The sequence below is a fragment of the Vicia villosa genome, linkage group LG2, assembly GCF_029867415.1.
Source record: "Vicia villosa cultivar HV-30 ecotype Madison, WI linkage group LG2, Vvil1.0, whole genome shotgun sequence".
NCBI lineage: Eukaryota > Viridiplantae > Streptophyta > Magnoliopsida > Fabales > Fabaceae > Vicia > Vicia villosa.
In genome coordinates this window covers 89,502,626-89,519,526 of record NC_081181.1, presented here as the reverse complement: position 1 = coordinate 89,519,526, position 16,901 = coordinate 89,502,626, and the positions used below count along the sequence as shown (strand labels likewise).

The window sequence follows — 16,901 nt, the reverse complement described above, 5'->3', positions numbered from 1 at the left end:
AATCACAATTATCACTCAGGTATTTCACATCACAAATAATCAAATATTTCCAAATCACATAACATCACAACAATGCAATGCAACAACAATGGACTCATGCATGTGGTACCAATTCATCACTGATGACTCAGACATCGTTCTCCAAAGATCTCCACCATAGGATCGATTCCCGCTTGGAACCGGAGCACATCACAATATTGCACTAAATCCGCACAATGGGATTAAGGGTCGTCACTGGATCAATGGTCCTACAACATCACTAGACTATTGTCCTACAATTATGCTATGAATGTATGATGCTTAACTTCACAAAATCAACTATCACGGCTAGTCAAATTGGCATCATCATTCATGTATTCAACAAGGTCATGTCGTTATTCAAACATACAACTTCACAATACCTAGGTCAACTCAACGCACAAACATCAATTAATCATGTTATCAATCAACACAACAACCAATCACCAAAGTCAAGTATTGAAACACAAGAATTTACAAAAACCAAGTTACATACACAATGCCTTCTAAACCTACCCAAATGTGAACAGTAAATTCCAGAAAATTCTCAGAAATTATAATAAAATATAAGCTTCCATATTCTGAAATTATTTTTCAAAAATATTAATTTTCGTTCCAGGCACCTGCGCTAAGCGCTCCCTGTACCGCGCTAAGCGGGATACCTACTGACTTGACCCTTTTTTTATTTTCAAGAGCACGCTAAGCGGACTCCACCGTGCTAAGAGGGCTCCACCGTGCTAAGCGGGCTTTGCGATTCTGCAGAAAATTCTTGCGGAACCTGCATCATACCAGACCTAAACTTTTATCCAAAAACTAATTTTAATCATGATTTTCCTGCGATTTAAGGTCTATTGACCTAGATCTAACATGAATTAATCATTAGAAACCTAAAACACAATTGTTCTTCCCTTTCCAAGGTTCATTATCAAACCCTAAAACATCAAATCCTCAACAATGGTGGATTTGAAATCTAAATCACGTTATTAATCACCAATACAACAATCATCGTCATCGTACAACATGTTAACCATACAATCAAACAGACTATCATCATAGATCATCAATTTCATCAAGAGCAGCACAAAACCCTAACATACAAACATAATACTCATGATAACCCCCTTACCTTAGATTGATAGTTAGCCTGGTTCCCTTATCGAGTTCTACGATCGATTCGTCTCTTCCTCTTCTTGCCCTAGCTCTCTCTTCTTTCACATTTTCTCCAAAATTCTACGTTGAATGAACAATCTCTTATATTCCCTCTTGTTACTTAGTTAGCCTTAGGAACTTTATTATGAACTTCCTAATTTGCCCTTACTAACTTATCACACAATATATCTTATTTTATTTAATTAAATAATAACAATTCTAAATAGACTATTTTATATTATTATTCTAACTAACACCTTAATTCAACTACCCCACACACATATCAACATAAGAATCACACGTCACATAATCTCGCAGATAACTCACAATGACTTATATAATCACATTAAAACATCAAATAATAAATCAAATAATTAAATCTAAATATCAGGGTGTTCATCAAGTCCTTATCATGCCAAGCTTTCATGTGTTCCAACATGTCTCAGATTACAAGAAAAATCAGGCGTTTTAGTTGATTCAAAACTGTTTGCTCCGAAAGTCGATATTTCACGGTTCGAGTTTGGAAATTCATAAATTTTTCATTGTTCAACATTTTTAGTGGTTCTTTGGGCATGTGAATCCCTTTGACATCCTCTCCAATTCATCTGTTCAATTCAGGAGCCAATTTGGTACAGAAGATCTCCGAAAATGCAAAATACTGTGGAAATTTCATGGTGAAGCGGATTTTTAGTCAACTGTTACTCAATATTGCAAAAAACATAACTTTCTCTATTTTTAACATTTCGGGACGGTTCTCGTCGCAAAAGTTCACAAATTTTTTCATCTACAAATTTTTCTCAAGATTCGAGTTCAAATTATTCTCAGAAATATTCGGTTTATGGCTTGTTTATCAAGTTGACATGAAAATACGATGAAAAAGCGCGCAACCAAATTTGACATGAAAAATGCAAGGAAATTGGCTACAAAAACCATTTTTTCCAAGTGCAATTGTCAAACAAGGCTTAAGCCTTTTACATATATTATTTTCACCTTATTTTGAAAAGGGATTCCACTTCATTTTTTACAAATTCACTCTCCTCTCAAACTCTTAAGCAAACACACACACACACACACACACACACACACACACACACACACACACACACACACACACTCTCTCTCTCTCTCTCTCTCTCTCTCTCTCAAGTTTCTGATCAACTTTTCGATGAAGCTCCGACGCACCACCGTCGAACTCTACCGAACCACCGCACAACCGCGACCGACCGCCGCTAATTGGCTCACCGCCGCACGCTCTCCCTTCCCGCTTTCGCGAAGCCGTGCGATCTCCTCCCTCCACCAACCACGGCCGCGCCGCCGCGCCCCCTCTGTCGCGATCTCCCCTTCCGCATGATCTCTCTCTCTCTCTCTCTCTCTCTCTCTCTCTCTCTCTTTCTCTCTCTCTCTCTCTCTCTTTGATTAACACATCTTCACTTCCTTTGGTAGTTCTTGGAACATGATTTTATTGTTTGCGTGAATCTTGATATGAATTAGCATGAGTAGATCTTGAATTTTTGAATTCAATAATTGCGGAAATTGTTTAAATCTTGATGTTGACTATAACAACTGTTGGAATTGGTTAATTGCTTGAAATTAATTGTTGATTGAATCTCATGAGTTAATTGTTGAATTGTTTGAGATTCATGTGTCGAAGGTTGTTTTCGAGTCGTCTCCGAGTTGTTTTCGAGTTAATTTCAAGTTCATAAATGTTTGATTAATTGTTTGAATCTTGTTGTAAAAAACGATGTCAAGAACAAAATATAATAGGAATTAGGGAAGATAAGAAGAACACAGAAATTGGTTATAACTACTATTCTTTTACTTTCTCTTAAAACAAGATTACAAGTTTACAAGAATAACAAATAACCTCTCTTACCCTAAATTAGGATTTGCAACTTAGCAATGATGAGAGACTAGTATGCTATTTATAATAAAATCTAACATACTAACTAATTGGCTTTTTCCACAAGGCCCATTACACAAGTCAACTTAATAAACAAGCTAACTTAACAAATTAGGGTTTAAACACTAAAAACTAAATTAACATGCTAACAACCCTAGCATCTTCGACACAAGCATGTGAATAACCTTTGACTTCATGCTTAATCCTGTCGAACCAAGAAGCTACCCTTCGACCATACTAGAGTTCGATCCAATATCCCACAAATCTCCACCTTGGACCTAACTCTAAACATCAAGGTAACAAACTAGATTTCTTCATGCACCTTTATCAACTGCATACAGTGGAAAAACTTGCAATTCGGCAATATCTTGGGGATCATATCAGCAGCATTGTCTTTAGTCGAAACCTTCAGCACTTGGACTTCTCCATGCTCGATTACTCCTCTGACGAAATTCAGCCTCGCAACAATGTGCTTAGTTCGCTCATGATAGGCTGAATTCTTCGACAGGTGTATTGCACTTTGACTATCACATTTAACAGTGATACCTCGACCTTGAAGTTTCAGCTCCTTCGCAAAACCTTCAAGCCACAATGCTTCTTTCACAACTTCAGTTAGGGCAATATACTCCGCTTCAGTGGTTGATAGAGCAACAACCTTCTGAAGTGTTGCTTTCCAACTAATTGTAGTGCCAAACATAGTGAAAACATATCCAGAAATAGATTTTCTGGAATCCATACAACCTGCATAGTCAGAGTCGACATATCCTTCAATTGCTGCTTTACTATCTTCACCCAAGGCTCTACCATAAATTAGGAATCTATTCAGAGACCCATTTATGTACCTTAAAATCCACTTCAATGCTTGCCAGTGAGCCTTTCCAAGGTTCGCCATGTACCTGCTTACAAGACTTATTGCATATGCTATGTCGGGTCTAGTACATATAGGCTATTGTCGCCATGTACCTGCTATTCATATAGGCTCTTTCGACATCAGTACTGGGACACTGATCAATACTCAACTTGAATTGAGGGTTTGTTGGAGTCACAACTGGCTTCGAATCCGACATACCAAACTTTTCGAGAATCTTCCGTAGATATGCCTCTTGAGATAAGCATAACTTCGACTTCTTTCTATCTCTTCGAATGTCAATTCCAAGAATCCTGGAAGCAGCTCCCAGATCCTTCATATCGAACTCCTTATTGAGTTCAGCCTTCACCCTCGTCACATCTTCAACATTGTTGCTTGCTATGAGAATATCATCCACATAAAACAACAAAATAACAAATGAATTACCAGGTCGAAATCTAAAGTAAACACAGTGGTCAAACTGACTTCTAATGAAACTTATGCGTGCCATGAACTTGTCGAATCTCCTATTCCAATGTCGAGGAGATTGTTTCAGCCCATACAAAGATCTCTTTAACTTGCACACATAATCTTCCTTCCCCTTTTCGACATACCCTTCAGGTTGCCTCATCAGGATTGTTTCATCTAGATCACCATACAAGAACGCAGTCTTCACATCCATTTGTTCTAGTTCAAGATCGAACTGTGCCACCATGGCAAGCAACATTCGAATGGACCTATGCTTCACAACAGGAGAAAACACATCATTGAAGTCGACACCTTCTTTCTGAGTGAAACCCCTTGCAACTAACCTTGCCTTGTATCTTTTCGACGTCACTCCTTCAATTCCTTCCTTAACTTTGAAAATCCATTTACAACTGACTAACCTTGCCCCAGCAGGTTTCTTGATCAATTCCCAAGTATGATTATCATGAAGAGATTTCATCTCATCATCCATGGCCTACAGCCATTCAATCTTATTTCAACTCCTCATAACTTCCTTGTAGTCTCTGGGTTCTTCGCCTAGAACCTCACTTGCAAAGATTAAGGCATAAGCTATAAGATCTGCATATCCAAGTCTCCGAGGTGGCTTGATGGCTCTTCTCGACCTATCTCTTAACAATAGGTAGTCATCGACAGTTTCCTCATTTTCCTCAGCATCTTCTGCTTCTTCTTCGACTTCATCAGGGATATGCAATTCAGCATCAACATGCTCCACCTCAACATGAATCTCTATCTATTCCAGCTCTTCGTCAAATGTTTCTGCATTTTGACCAACATCAGTTTTCTTAAAATCCATTTCAGTTTCATTGAAAACTACATATCGACTGGTGATACACCTCCTGTGACCTGGCTCTAGGCACCATAGCCTATAAGCTTTGACTCCTTCAGGGTATCCCATGAACATGTATTTCAGAGCTCTAGGTTCGACCTTGTCTTGCCTAATGTGAGCATAGGCTACGCAGCCAAATACTCTCGGTTTGTCGAGATCTGGTGGATGTACCGACCAAACTTCTTCAAGTGTCTTCATATCTAACGCTGTCGAAGGACATCTATTTATCAGATATGTTGCTGTCGAAACAGCCTCAGCCCAAAACACCTTCTTTAACCCCTCACTAGTCAACAGGCATCTGACTCTCTCCAAAATAGTTCGATTAAACCTTTTAGCCAAACCATTTTGCTGTGGAGTACCTGCAGTAGTTATGTGCCTTGCAATACTAGAGGCAGCACAAAAACTGTCGAATGCCTCATTGCAAAATTCAAGGCCATTGTCGGTTCTCAACCTCTTGACCTTTCTGCCAGTCTGATTTTCAACCAGAGTCTTCCAACTTTTGAAATTCTCAAAAGTTTCATCCTTAGTCTTCTAGATGAATACCTATAACTTTCTGGAATAGTCATCAACTATGGATAGAAAATACCTTGCTCCTGAATGTGATGGACACCTTGCAGGCCCCCAAAGATTAGCATGGATGTAATCAAGGGATCCACGTGTTCTTTGTTTGCCTTTGTTGAACTTCACTCTGCAAGATTTTCCAAGTACATAAGGTTCACAAAACTTCAGCTTTTCGACTTTGTCTCCACCAAGCAGATTTTGTTTCCCTAATTCGACCAGACCCCTTTCACTGACATGGCCCAATCTCATGTGCCAGATTTCTGCCTTCGACAATGGTTTCGTGGATGCAACATTTATCGAACCACTTACAACTTCAGCCTCAAGGGTATACAAGCCTTGTTTCTTCACGCCTCTCAAGACTTCCTTCGAACCCTACATGACTCTTAGGATACTTTTCTCTCCTTGGAAAACATATCCATTCTTGTCGAATTCACCAAGAGAAAGTAGATTTCTCTTCAAATCAGGAGCATACCTGACTTCACTCAACAACCTTATTGACTCATCATGGAGCTTGAACCTCACAGATCCAACACCTGTAATCTTGCAAGCCTTGTTATTTCCCAGCAATACTGATCCACCATCTTGATCACATAATTCCTCGAACAAGTCTTTGTTTGGAGTCATGTGCCAAGTCCAACCTGAATCCATAATCCACTCTCTTCTCGAGTCATTGCTTGAAACCACAAGAACATCAGATGATTCGAAATAATCTTGAACAATGGCTGCATTGCCATTATCCTTACCTCCACGATCTTTCAAGCGTTCAGGGCACACCTTTCTTGTATGACCCTCCTTCTTACAATGATAGCATCGAATTCCAGATGCTTCGCCACTGTAAGACTTCCACTGGCTTTTGCCCTTCTTCTTGTCAAACTTACCATCCTTTCGTAAGAGTTTTCCTTTAACGGCCAAACCTTTGCCAACATTCGAAGGTTTATGCTCCTTTCGTTTGTTCAAGTCCTTTGAATATAGGGCTGATTGAACTTCTTCAAAGGTCAGGGACTCCCTTCCATACAGGAGAGCTTCTTTGAAGTGAGCATGTGATCGAGGCAAAGCACACAATAGTAACAGCGCGTGATCTTCATCATCGATCTTTACATCAATATTTTCAAGATCAAGAATCAGCTTGTTGAACATATCCAACTACTCAACCAACACTTTGTCTTCAACCATCTTGAATGAATACAAAGCCTGCTTCAGGTAGAGTCGATTTACCAGCGATTTGGTCATATACAAACTTTCAAGTTTCTCCCATAACCCTGATGCCATCGTCTCCTTTGATACCTGTCTGAGAACCTTATCACCAAGGCTCAACAAAATTGCGTTGTGTGCCTTCTCGATCATAGTCGTCTTCTCCGCTGCCGTTAATGCAGCATTCATGGCCGCCTCTCCCTTCAACGCTTCCAAACAGCCCTGCTGAACCAGTAGGGCTTTCATCTTCAAGCGCCACAGACCGAAATCATTCACTTCGGTGAACTTTTCAATCTCATACTTTGTTGACGGCATCTTCTCCACGCTCACCGCACCAATTTGTTGTGAAAAACGATGTTAAGAACAAAATATAATAGGAATTAGGGAAGATAAGAAGAACACAAAAATTGGTTATAACTGCTATTCTTTTACTTTCTCTTAAAACAAGATTACAAGTTTACAAGAATAACAAATAACCTCTCTCACCCTAAATTAGGATTTGCAACTTAGCAATGATGAGAGACTAGTATGCTATTTATAATAAAACCTAACATACTAACTAATTGGATTTTTCCACAAGGCCCATTACATAAGCCAACTTAATAAACAAGCTAACTTAACAAATTAGGGTTTAAACACTAAAACCTAATTTAACATGCTAACAACCCTAGCATCTTCGACACAAGCATGTGAACAACCTTCGACTTCATGCTTAATCTTGTCGAACCAAGAAGCTACCCTTCGACCATACTAGAGTTCGATCCAATATCCCACAAATCTCATGAGTTCATGTATCGGTGATAAATTTTGAGTTGATAATCGTATGATAATGGGTTAATAATTGCTTGAATTCATGCATCGATGTTGGTTTTCGGGTTGATAATTGTTTGGATCTCATGAGTTGATTAATTTGTGATAATTCTTTATAATTGTTTGAGGTTCATGTTTTTGAGTTGTTTTCGAGTTGATTTCGAAGTAATTTTGAGTTGATTAATTGTTTGATAATTCTTGAATTCATGTATCGAAGTTTGATTTCGAGTTGTTTTCGATGTGATTTCGAGTTGCTTAATGCTTGAATAATAATTGTTTGGATGCTTGGAAACCGATTATATCGATGTTGATTTAATTGTTGCAAGTTGTTTATGAATTCCAAGTGAAGTTTCATGTGTCGGTGTTCGACTTTGCGCGTTTAAATGATGATTTCCAATTGATTTTTGGTGAACTCCGACACATGAAATGTTGTTGTCCCGTGTTCACAAATGCGTGCAAATCTTGATTTAATTTTGCTCGATTCATGTTTGGATCTAACTCGATAATTGTTTAGTGTTGGTCAGTGGCGGAGGGGGTGGCCATGGCCACCCCAATATTTTAAAAAATATGTTATTTATACGTAATACTTGTGCATTTATGAAGTGAAAAGTGAAATGGCCAAGTGGTTAAAGTGTAGTTTTGCAACTTGATGTCACCGGTTATATACTCTACTTGAGCATTTTACTATTTTTGTTATATTTGTTTTGATGGTAGTGTGAATATTAGAACTTGACTTGATATTTTTACATCTTAATTTCAAAAGCTTATACCACTACAATCTTTTTAGTAGAAATGCATTAAATATATATATATATATATATATATATATATATATATATATATATATATATATATATATATATATATATATATATATATATATATATATATATATATATATATTATATGGTTGTAGTATTAGTATTGAAAACTATATATATTATTTCATCAAACATTAAACTATTTGTCCTAGTTTTAAATTGTTGATGTGATTGTGGGTGTTGTAATTGCAATTATTGCAGTTGCTATATTGCGTATTGCGGCCGTTGCAACATGATTTTTAGTTGTGTATTGTTTGAAATATACTAGTATTGCTTAAAAATATTTGATGTTAAGATTTTTCATTATATAAAAATAGAAAGTAAATTGAATTTTGAGATTCTAAAATTTTGTGATTCGATAGAAATATTTGAAGAACCATAAGCAAAATTGTTTGATGTGATTTCTAATGGCGGCGAGACACATTGTTTTAATTCATTGCGATTATGTGATTACAGAGATTACTAAATTAGCGATATTACAATTGCAGTTGTGATTGCAAATTGCAATTTAAAACTGTGCTATGTATATTATTTATATTTCTGGCCCCCTCAAAATATTGGATCTGGCTCCGCCACTAATGTCGGTGTCGAGTTTTGGTGGTTTTAAACCTCTTTTTAGAGGATTTTCATGAGTTGAAATGGTGTTGCCCCGTAATGGTCTATGCATGTAAATCTTGATTTAATTCTTGTTTGACTCATGTTTGGATTTAATTCGGTGAGTGCAATGTCCGTGTGGAGTTTTAGTGAATTTAAATTGATTTTTCGAGCGTTTTCATGAGTCGAAACGTTGCTGCCCGGTAATTGTTTTTGGTACTGTGAAACTTGTTTGGAACTTATTTCTTCATGGTTTAAGCTTGATTTGAGTGGCGATATGAATGCTTAACTTTGGTTTTCATTCCTTGCTATTACTATCTCATTTGTTGACTTGTGCAAGCTTTCCAAGGAGATTAAAGAGAGCGATTTGTCACAATTTTGCTCGCATTTAATCAATTAATTAACTCTTGAGTTCTCCTTTCATGAAACTTGTCGATTGTTGTTATTTGTCTGGACTTGCACCTTACGCTGGACTATTACTTGATATTCGGACATGCTTGACGCACTTTCCGCTTGTGCTTTATTTTCACATTGACAATGCTTCGACACCTACCTTGTGCATTCTATTTATGACTATTTTGTTTGTTGGTTGGTGAAGATTTCGCGAAGATCTTTGGGTTTCTTACGCTTTGTTAGGCAAAGGCAACGGACCTTCCCCGTTTGGTACTTTTCTTTGTTTATATCTTTCTCACATTGTCTTTCAATTTCTTTTCCATGAGAAGTAGGAATAGAAATGATAGCTGGAAGTTCTAATTAGTAGGAAATGTTTACTGGAAGTCCTACTTTGTAGGCAATGTAGTTGTGTTTATTAGCTTTTACTTTGTGCTTGCAATCGAGTCAATGAAGTGGATCCGAGGGCCCGCAATCGGCCCCAAAATTTCAATTCCCTTGGTCATTCTTAGCTCGCATTACATGTTGATGCTTGAATAGTGCTCCCCCTCTTGTTAATCGAGTCAATAAAGTGGATCTGAGGGCCGGTAATCGGCCCCCACACATTCATCTTTGCTTCGCAATACGTAGATCGCGTTCCTTGAACGTTGATGCTTAGAGTCTTTACGCACTTTGTGCTTGAGCCTATTCTAATGGAAAAGAGTCCGTCAACTCCCACGCTGAAATCCACCATGGATTCTTGTTTTGCTTTTGAAGTGCTCACTTCCTTTCCTTGTGTGATGCCATGTTCCCTTAGGAATGTGATTCTATCTTATTCAAAAGTGCTAACTACGTGGATGTAACAGACCTCCGGTACTTCACGGATTTGGATGCGGTGAATGAGTGGAATTGGGGGGCGGTTGTTTGGTATACCTATATGAAGCCTCTAACTATAGGACGAGGAAGCTTACAAGCTCTTGCGTGGTGCTGACGATATGTTTCATTCCTACTATTAAATTTATTTTACGATTAATAATTTTTGCTTACATGTCTCTTAATCGTTACTTCAAGGATGGATCATTTCTCACTTCCACCGCATTCATGAATATGCTTTTGATCTTGACTATATGAAGGTTATGCCGAGGGCTGCCATGTATCTCCCCCATAAAGGGAATCAAGTTGTGCTGTCGTTCTGGGTGTATCTCGATCGGACTGTTCATGATGACATCCTATGGACGCCGTTCGAGGATCACAAAGAGATTATCCCATTCGAATCCATCTCCTTGTACTCTGGGTGACTGGCATGTGGGATCAGCATTATGGTCATGTATCTGCTGGAGCGATGCATGCGGTAGTTTGGCTATGTCCAGGTCATACCCAGATCTGCATCTCATGTTGCACCCGACACCATTGTCAGTCGGGATCTCAATGAGATCTTTGATGACCAGGAGCATCATTTGGTGCTACAGGACTATCAGATGATGTAGGCATCCAGTAGTTGACATTGTGTAGTGGGATACGCGACGTGGTTCTTCACAATGTCGCACCCTATCATGACACCAAATGTTCCTGGACGTCCACCTAGGCCAGCTCATGAGGAGATTTTAAAGAACTAGCAGGCCGAGGATAACCATGTCAGTGATGTCTTGCCGATATGCCAGCGGATACACGCGATTGAGCGGAAGACTTTGGACTTAGGGATCGTTGAGAGGGGCGGTCCTGAGGCGGTAACCATCATGGATAGGGTGGTTAGCGAGGTAACGAATGCAGTGGGATACAAGAGGCAGAGGAGGGGCCAAGGGTGCGGATTAGGCATACACAAATACTTTTTTTATTCCAAAACAATTTATTTATAATGTTTTTATAATTTTCATAACAACATTTTGTTCTTATCGTTTGATATTGCTTATTATCATTTAACATTTTTATTCCGTTCGTGTTTTTATTATCGTTTTAATCAATCTAATTATATATCTAAACTTAACTTTGATGAATTTCTAAAAAAATAAATTTGTAAGGAGTTATTTTAGAGATGCGTCTATGAAACACCTTTCAAACGCATAAACGGTATTTTCAAAGATGCATATCCGAAAACCTATTTTATGGTGTATTCTAAGATGCATTTCTGATAGACATTTTAAAATTTTCATGGGTATTTTTCATCCGACAAAAGTGAAAAAAAAAATCCCAAAAATAATGCTCTAAAATGCGAGGAGTTGGGCCGTGGCCCGTGAATATTTATTAAAAAAACTTGTGGTAGTTTGAACAACTTCTGTCGCTTGCTCTGGAAACATTACTATTCGTCAACACTGAAAACGAGTCTCTCTCTGTTCATTCAAGTCTCACCGTTTTCTTCAATCAGAAAACTGGTACATGCATCTGATTCCTAACCTCCTTTATTCATCAATCGATTCTCAAATTTACCATCTCTTTTTAATTTCCTCTTTGAATGTTTCGGTGTTTCAGTGAAAACAAACCATGAATTATGGCGATGGATACGCTGTTGAAGTCACCGGTCTCTCTCCCAATGCCACCGATAAAGATGTCTCTGAGTTTTTCGCTTTCTCTGGTACCATTCAGCATCTTGAAATTATCAGGTAAAAAATTGAATTAGAATCATTTGTTTAATTCGGTAACCATTAATTTTTGAGTTTTTCTAATGCTTCATAAATACGTGATTTAAATTAGTGGTTTAACTATACTAAACTAATTAACTGATTGCTAAACTAACTATAACTGATTCAGTTAGTGACTTTGGATAGGCTAACAAACTAGGTTTAGCAATATATATTGAACTAAACCAGAGATAATTGATTTTTTTTCAAATTATTATTGGTGTCGACGGGTCAGTATCGGGATCATGTTTTCCGTGTCCGTGCTTCATTGGTTGCGGTTGCTACCAATCCTTGAGATTGTGAAAATTTTCAGTCTAATACGGATTAATTGCGCATAGTGACAACAAAAACCTTGACACTGTTGCACAATTTTCGCTGCGGACAGGTTTAGAAAAACTTTGATTATCGCATCCTTATGACTTGGTTTGAAAGATATCTGTGATGTAACATAAACCTTTTGTCTCATGCTTCTGGATAGGTAATTTGTACCTCCAGTAGTACCTGGTTTGGATTTTGGCCTTGTAGTTTGATGTATTTAGATTTTAGTCCCTTAGGCTTAGGGACCGATATCTTATTATTTCGAAATTATAGGGTAAATAGCGGGATAGTGGAACAAAGTGGATGTTTCTGGTCCGCTATCCTTTTCCCCTCTAAAAAACGGAAATTACCCCATGAATTTACAGTGTTTTTTTGTTTTTCAATCAAATTTGAGTTGAGACTCAACCTTAACCTTTTCTTTATAGTCGTTTTTGCACTTCAAGAGTCATGTGTTCTTTGATATATGAATAACTTATGAGTTGAGTTATTTATTTATTTTTACATTACATATATGTTTAGAATTATTATATGTAATTTTTCCAAATAAATGATCAAATAGAGCGGTCATCCCGCTATCCCACTTTTGAAGTCGGCTGCTCTGCGCCACTATCCGGGAATGACTACTTTTTGAGTGGTATATTGAGAGACTATGGACCTTAATTAAGAGTGTTTACCTGATGAAACATACTAGAGAAGTTAAGAAAAATAATCTCTGATGTAGTTGAGGGAAAGTTGTAGATAGAAGAAATTTAGCTGACTTTTGTTAGAGGTTAGTTGGGCTGTAACCTGCAAGAATAAACATGAGAATTTAAGAGTGAAAGGCACTAAAGTTGTATCTTTTCTTTAATTGTTTCTGGTTCTTGGGGTTGTATCCACATTGGGGCGATACTGAAGACAAGGGTTATTGATCGACTCATTGTTACATTCTTCTACTCGCAGTTTTGCCAATTATCAGAGACAGCTTTACTATTAAAAAGAGAATGCCATCTAATCTAAGAGGTAAATAAGATGACAAAAGAAAGGGGTGGGTTATTTTCTGAGTTGCAAACTAACCAATTAAAAGCTTAGGACTGGTTACTAGCCCAAGCCAATAAGCACCAATGAGAATTGGAGTTTTGCGGGGTACCTATTTTTTCTTAAGCTACTACTACTAGCCTACAACCATACAAATTGCGTTCACTGGCCGAAAAACTAATAAAATAAACACGGTTCACGTTTCTATGGCCTTTATAAGGTGCTAGAGAGAACTGCTAATGTTGTATTCATGTTGGAATTACTATAAGGCAAAAGAGTATAAAATACAGCAATTGACATCTAAATATAATTAATTATAAGGACCAACATCCAGATTGGTAGACGCTATAATGACCAATTTCCTTTTGAACCTAATTTTCTTGGGTTTTTGTTTTCTCTTTATTGCTATTTTGGCCTAGACGTTTTTGCTGCTTAGCTCACTCGGTGTATTGCATCTAAGGGTGGCAAGGATTTCTTATTGAGATCCAACATTTGAGATATGATTGACTTTGTTTTGGTACAGTATTCAGAATTTGATAATGATGTTTAGTTTTTTTTACCTGGAACAGGTCTGGTGATTATGCTTGCACTGCTTACGTGACCTTCAAAGATGCATATTCTCAAGAAACTGCATGTTTACTCAGTGTGAGTGTTTATCTAACTCGTCCATAACACTTATAATGTTAAAATTGGAATTATGTCAATGCTAAAGCTCAGATATGTTGATTATATTCATTGCTTTCTTCACAATTTGTTCTGTAGGGAGCCACTATTTTAGATCAACGTGTATGCATAACACGCTGGGGACAGTATGCAGAAGAATTTGATTTTTGGAACACGCCCTCCCGTAGTCACGAGGAAGAGAATTATTCAACTGTATGTTCTTTAACTTACTTTTCTACGGCGCTAATGATTATGTATTTTCTGGTTATGGTTTCTCATTCAATGTTTTTATACGATCAATTTCAGACACACCATAGCAGTGAATTTGTTTCCTCTGCTGGAGAAGCAGTTTCCATGACTCAAGAAGTTGTCAAGACCATGCTAGCAAAGGGATATATTCTCAGTAAGGATGCACTATCTAAGGCCAAAGACTTTGACGAGTCACACCGCGTTTCTGCCACTGCAACAGCCAAGGTTTCTGAATTGAGCCAGAGAATCGGCCTCACTGATAAGATATCTGCTGGCTATGAAGCTGTTAAATCTGTCGATCAGAAGTATAATGTCTCTGAAACAACCATCGCAGCTGCATCGGCAACTGGAAGATCAGTAGTAGCCGCTGCAAACTCTGTCGTAAATAGTAGCTATTTTTCAAAGGGAGCCTTGTGGATGTCTGGTGCTCTAACCCGGGCAGCTCAAGCTGCATCTGATTTGGGCAACCGTGGTACTAGGCAGTAAGGCATTGAAATTGTTCTACTCTTATATTTCTTGTATATATCTGCGCCTCTGCTATATAACTTCTTTAACTTTTACAGTACCTACTAGACACTATTGTACAATATAGGCTTGAACAAATTTTCAGTTTCTACCTTAAAACACTTTCTTTGTATCGGTTTTAATTCGTAAGAAAATAAGACGATTTGCTTTTGGTCTTCATTGTCCTGCTTTTAATTTTTGCAATATCTTTAATAGGTAGCTAAATTATATTTAAACTCTAGAAATTTATTTGTTTTATTGGAAGAAATTCAACATGAATAAATATTTGAGAAACTAAATCAAAACAATATATTTTTTTTTGATAAAAAACTATGAAAAAAACTTTCCATTGTTCTATCACTAAATTATGTCCACACAAAAAAAAACAATATTGTATGTTGTCATGGCTGGAACGGAATTAGAAACCTCGATTAATAAGGGTAAGATTTAATACTATAAATAGTTAAATAAAAGTATATTAATGAAATAATGATTATAAAAAAATATGTCACTTTATTTTTAAAAAATAAAAGATGCCTAAATATCCATTACTTATTTTGGTTTCTAAATAGCCCAACATCAAAATAATCTTTAAGTGTTGTGGTGAGAAGTGAATAATTGCGAGTTTGAACATTTTCAACAATGGTACTTTTTTTATGGGAATATGAATAGAGGAAAATTATACCCCGTACCCCTACATTTATCCCAATACCCCTACAATTTTAAAAAAATCTCAATTTTGACCTTTTTAAATTTTTAACTTTTTTTTTAATTTTTTTTTTCAATTTTACTGAACCGGATATCCCGCGGGTGGGTGTTCCGGTTCCTTTTTTTCAATTTTTCAAACTGAAAACAACCCGACTCCCAGACTTTTTCATTTACTCTGTGAACGCAATAACGACAACAAACAAACCTCTCCACTTTCGTTCATCCCTCTCAGTTCTGAATCTTCTCAGTTCAATCTCTTTCACTTGGCTTCTATTCTTCTGCGTCCTCAACCTCTCAATCTCTCGGTTCAATTCGCAGCCATAACAAAGCAACAATGAAGATCCCAAAATTTCAAAGCAAGCCTTCACAGTGAAAACATCAAAACTTAATTCGGGCAGAAATTGAAGGAAAACATGGTATAATCGGCAACCACAACAGTACGAATATAACAACAAAGCATGTTCAATCAACAATCTCAGGTGAGAAAGAGATTACACGAAATGGAGGATGGCGATTTAAGATGTGTTGTCGTTACCTCGCGAATGTTGTTGTGTCATGTTCGCTGAGTTGTGTTGTTGAAATCGTTGAGCGAATTATGCTGCTGAATTGTTGTCATTCGCGGTGGATGCAATCGGAGGTTGTTCGGTGTTGAAGATTGTTGAGTTGTGAAGCGTGTCGAAGACTCGGTTTTGCTGTTGATGTTGTATCCCTGCGGTGGTATGTGTTGTTGGATATCCGCTTGATCTGGGTCGGAGTTCTGGATCTGATATTATTTTCTTCTCTTGTGCTTTATTCTTTATGATATAATTGCTGTAAAAGAAGGAAAAAAACAGACAAAAATGTTGTTACTATTATCAATAGAATATGTTGGTCGTTGTTAGAATTTAAAAGTGAAAAGATTAATGGTGATTTGAATTTGTGAAAGTTGCAAGTTTATGACAGTAGTTAATTTGAAGGTTAACATGATGTTAGAAAAAAACTATGGCATGAAATTAAAAACAAAATTTTGAAAGTTAACATGATGTTGATATATACATGGAACCGGAACACCCAATTCTGGGATATCCGGTTCAGTAAAATTGAAAAAAAAAAGGAACCGGAACACCCAATTCTGGGATATCCGGTTCAGTAAAATTGAAAAAAAAAGGAACCGGAACACCCACCCCTGGGATATCCGGTTCAGTAAAATTGAAAAAAAAAATAAATAAAAAAAGTTAAAAGTTTAATAAGGACAAAA

General features: G+C 37.2%; 1 protein-coding gene across 1 annotated transcript; it reads left to right on the top strand.

Moving 5' to 3' along the window:
- Positions 1-11,809: 11,809 nt before the first annotated feature.
- On the top strand, positions 11,810-15,136 carry LOC131651628 (binding partner of ACD11 1). Its single transcript, XM_058921295.1, has 5 exons — positions 11,810-11,962; positions 12,060-12,190; positions 14,110-14,185; positions 14,303-14,416; positions 14,510-15,136. Exons 2-5 carry the CDS (start codon positions 12,072-12,074, stop codon positions 14,936-14,938), a joined length of 738 nt encoding a protein of 245 aa, XP_058777278.1. The 5' UTR covers positions 11,810-11,962; positions 12,060-12,071; the 3' UTR covers positions 14,939-15,136.
- Positions 15,137-16,901: the final 1,765 nt, after the last annotated feature.

Excerpts from the sequence above, each read along its gene's own strand:
- LOC131651628 (XM_058921295.1), top strand. The coding sequence starts at position 12,072 with ATGAATTATGGCGATGGATACGCTGTTGAAGTCACCGGTCTCTCTCCC. Across the intron at positions 14,186-14,302 it reads AAACTGCATGTTTACTCAGT|GGAGCCACTATTTTAGATCA; the intron begins GTGAGTGTTTAT and ends TTTGTTCTGTAG. Across the intron at positions 14,417-14,509 it reads AGGAAGAGAATTATTCAACT|ACACACCATAGCAGTGAATT; the intron begins GTATGTTCTTTA and ends GATCAATTTCAG.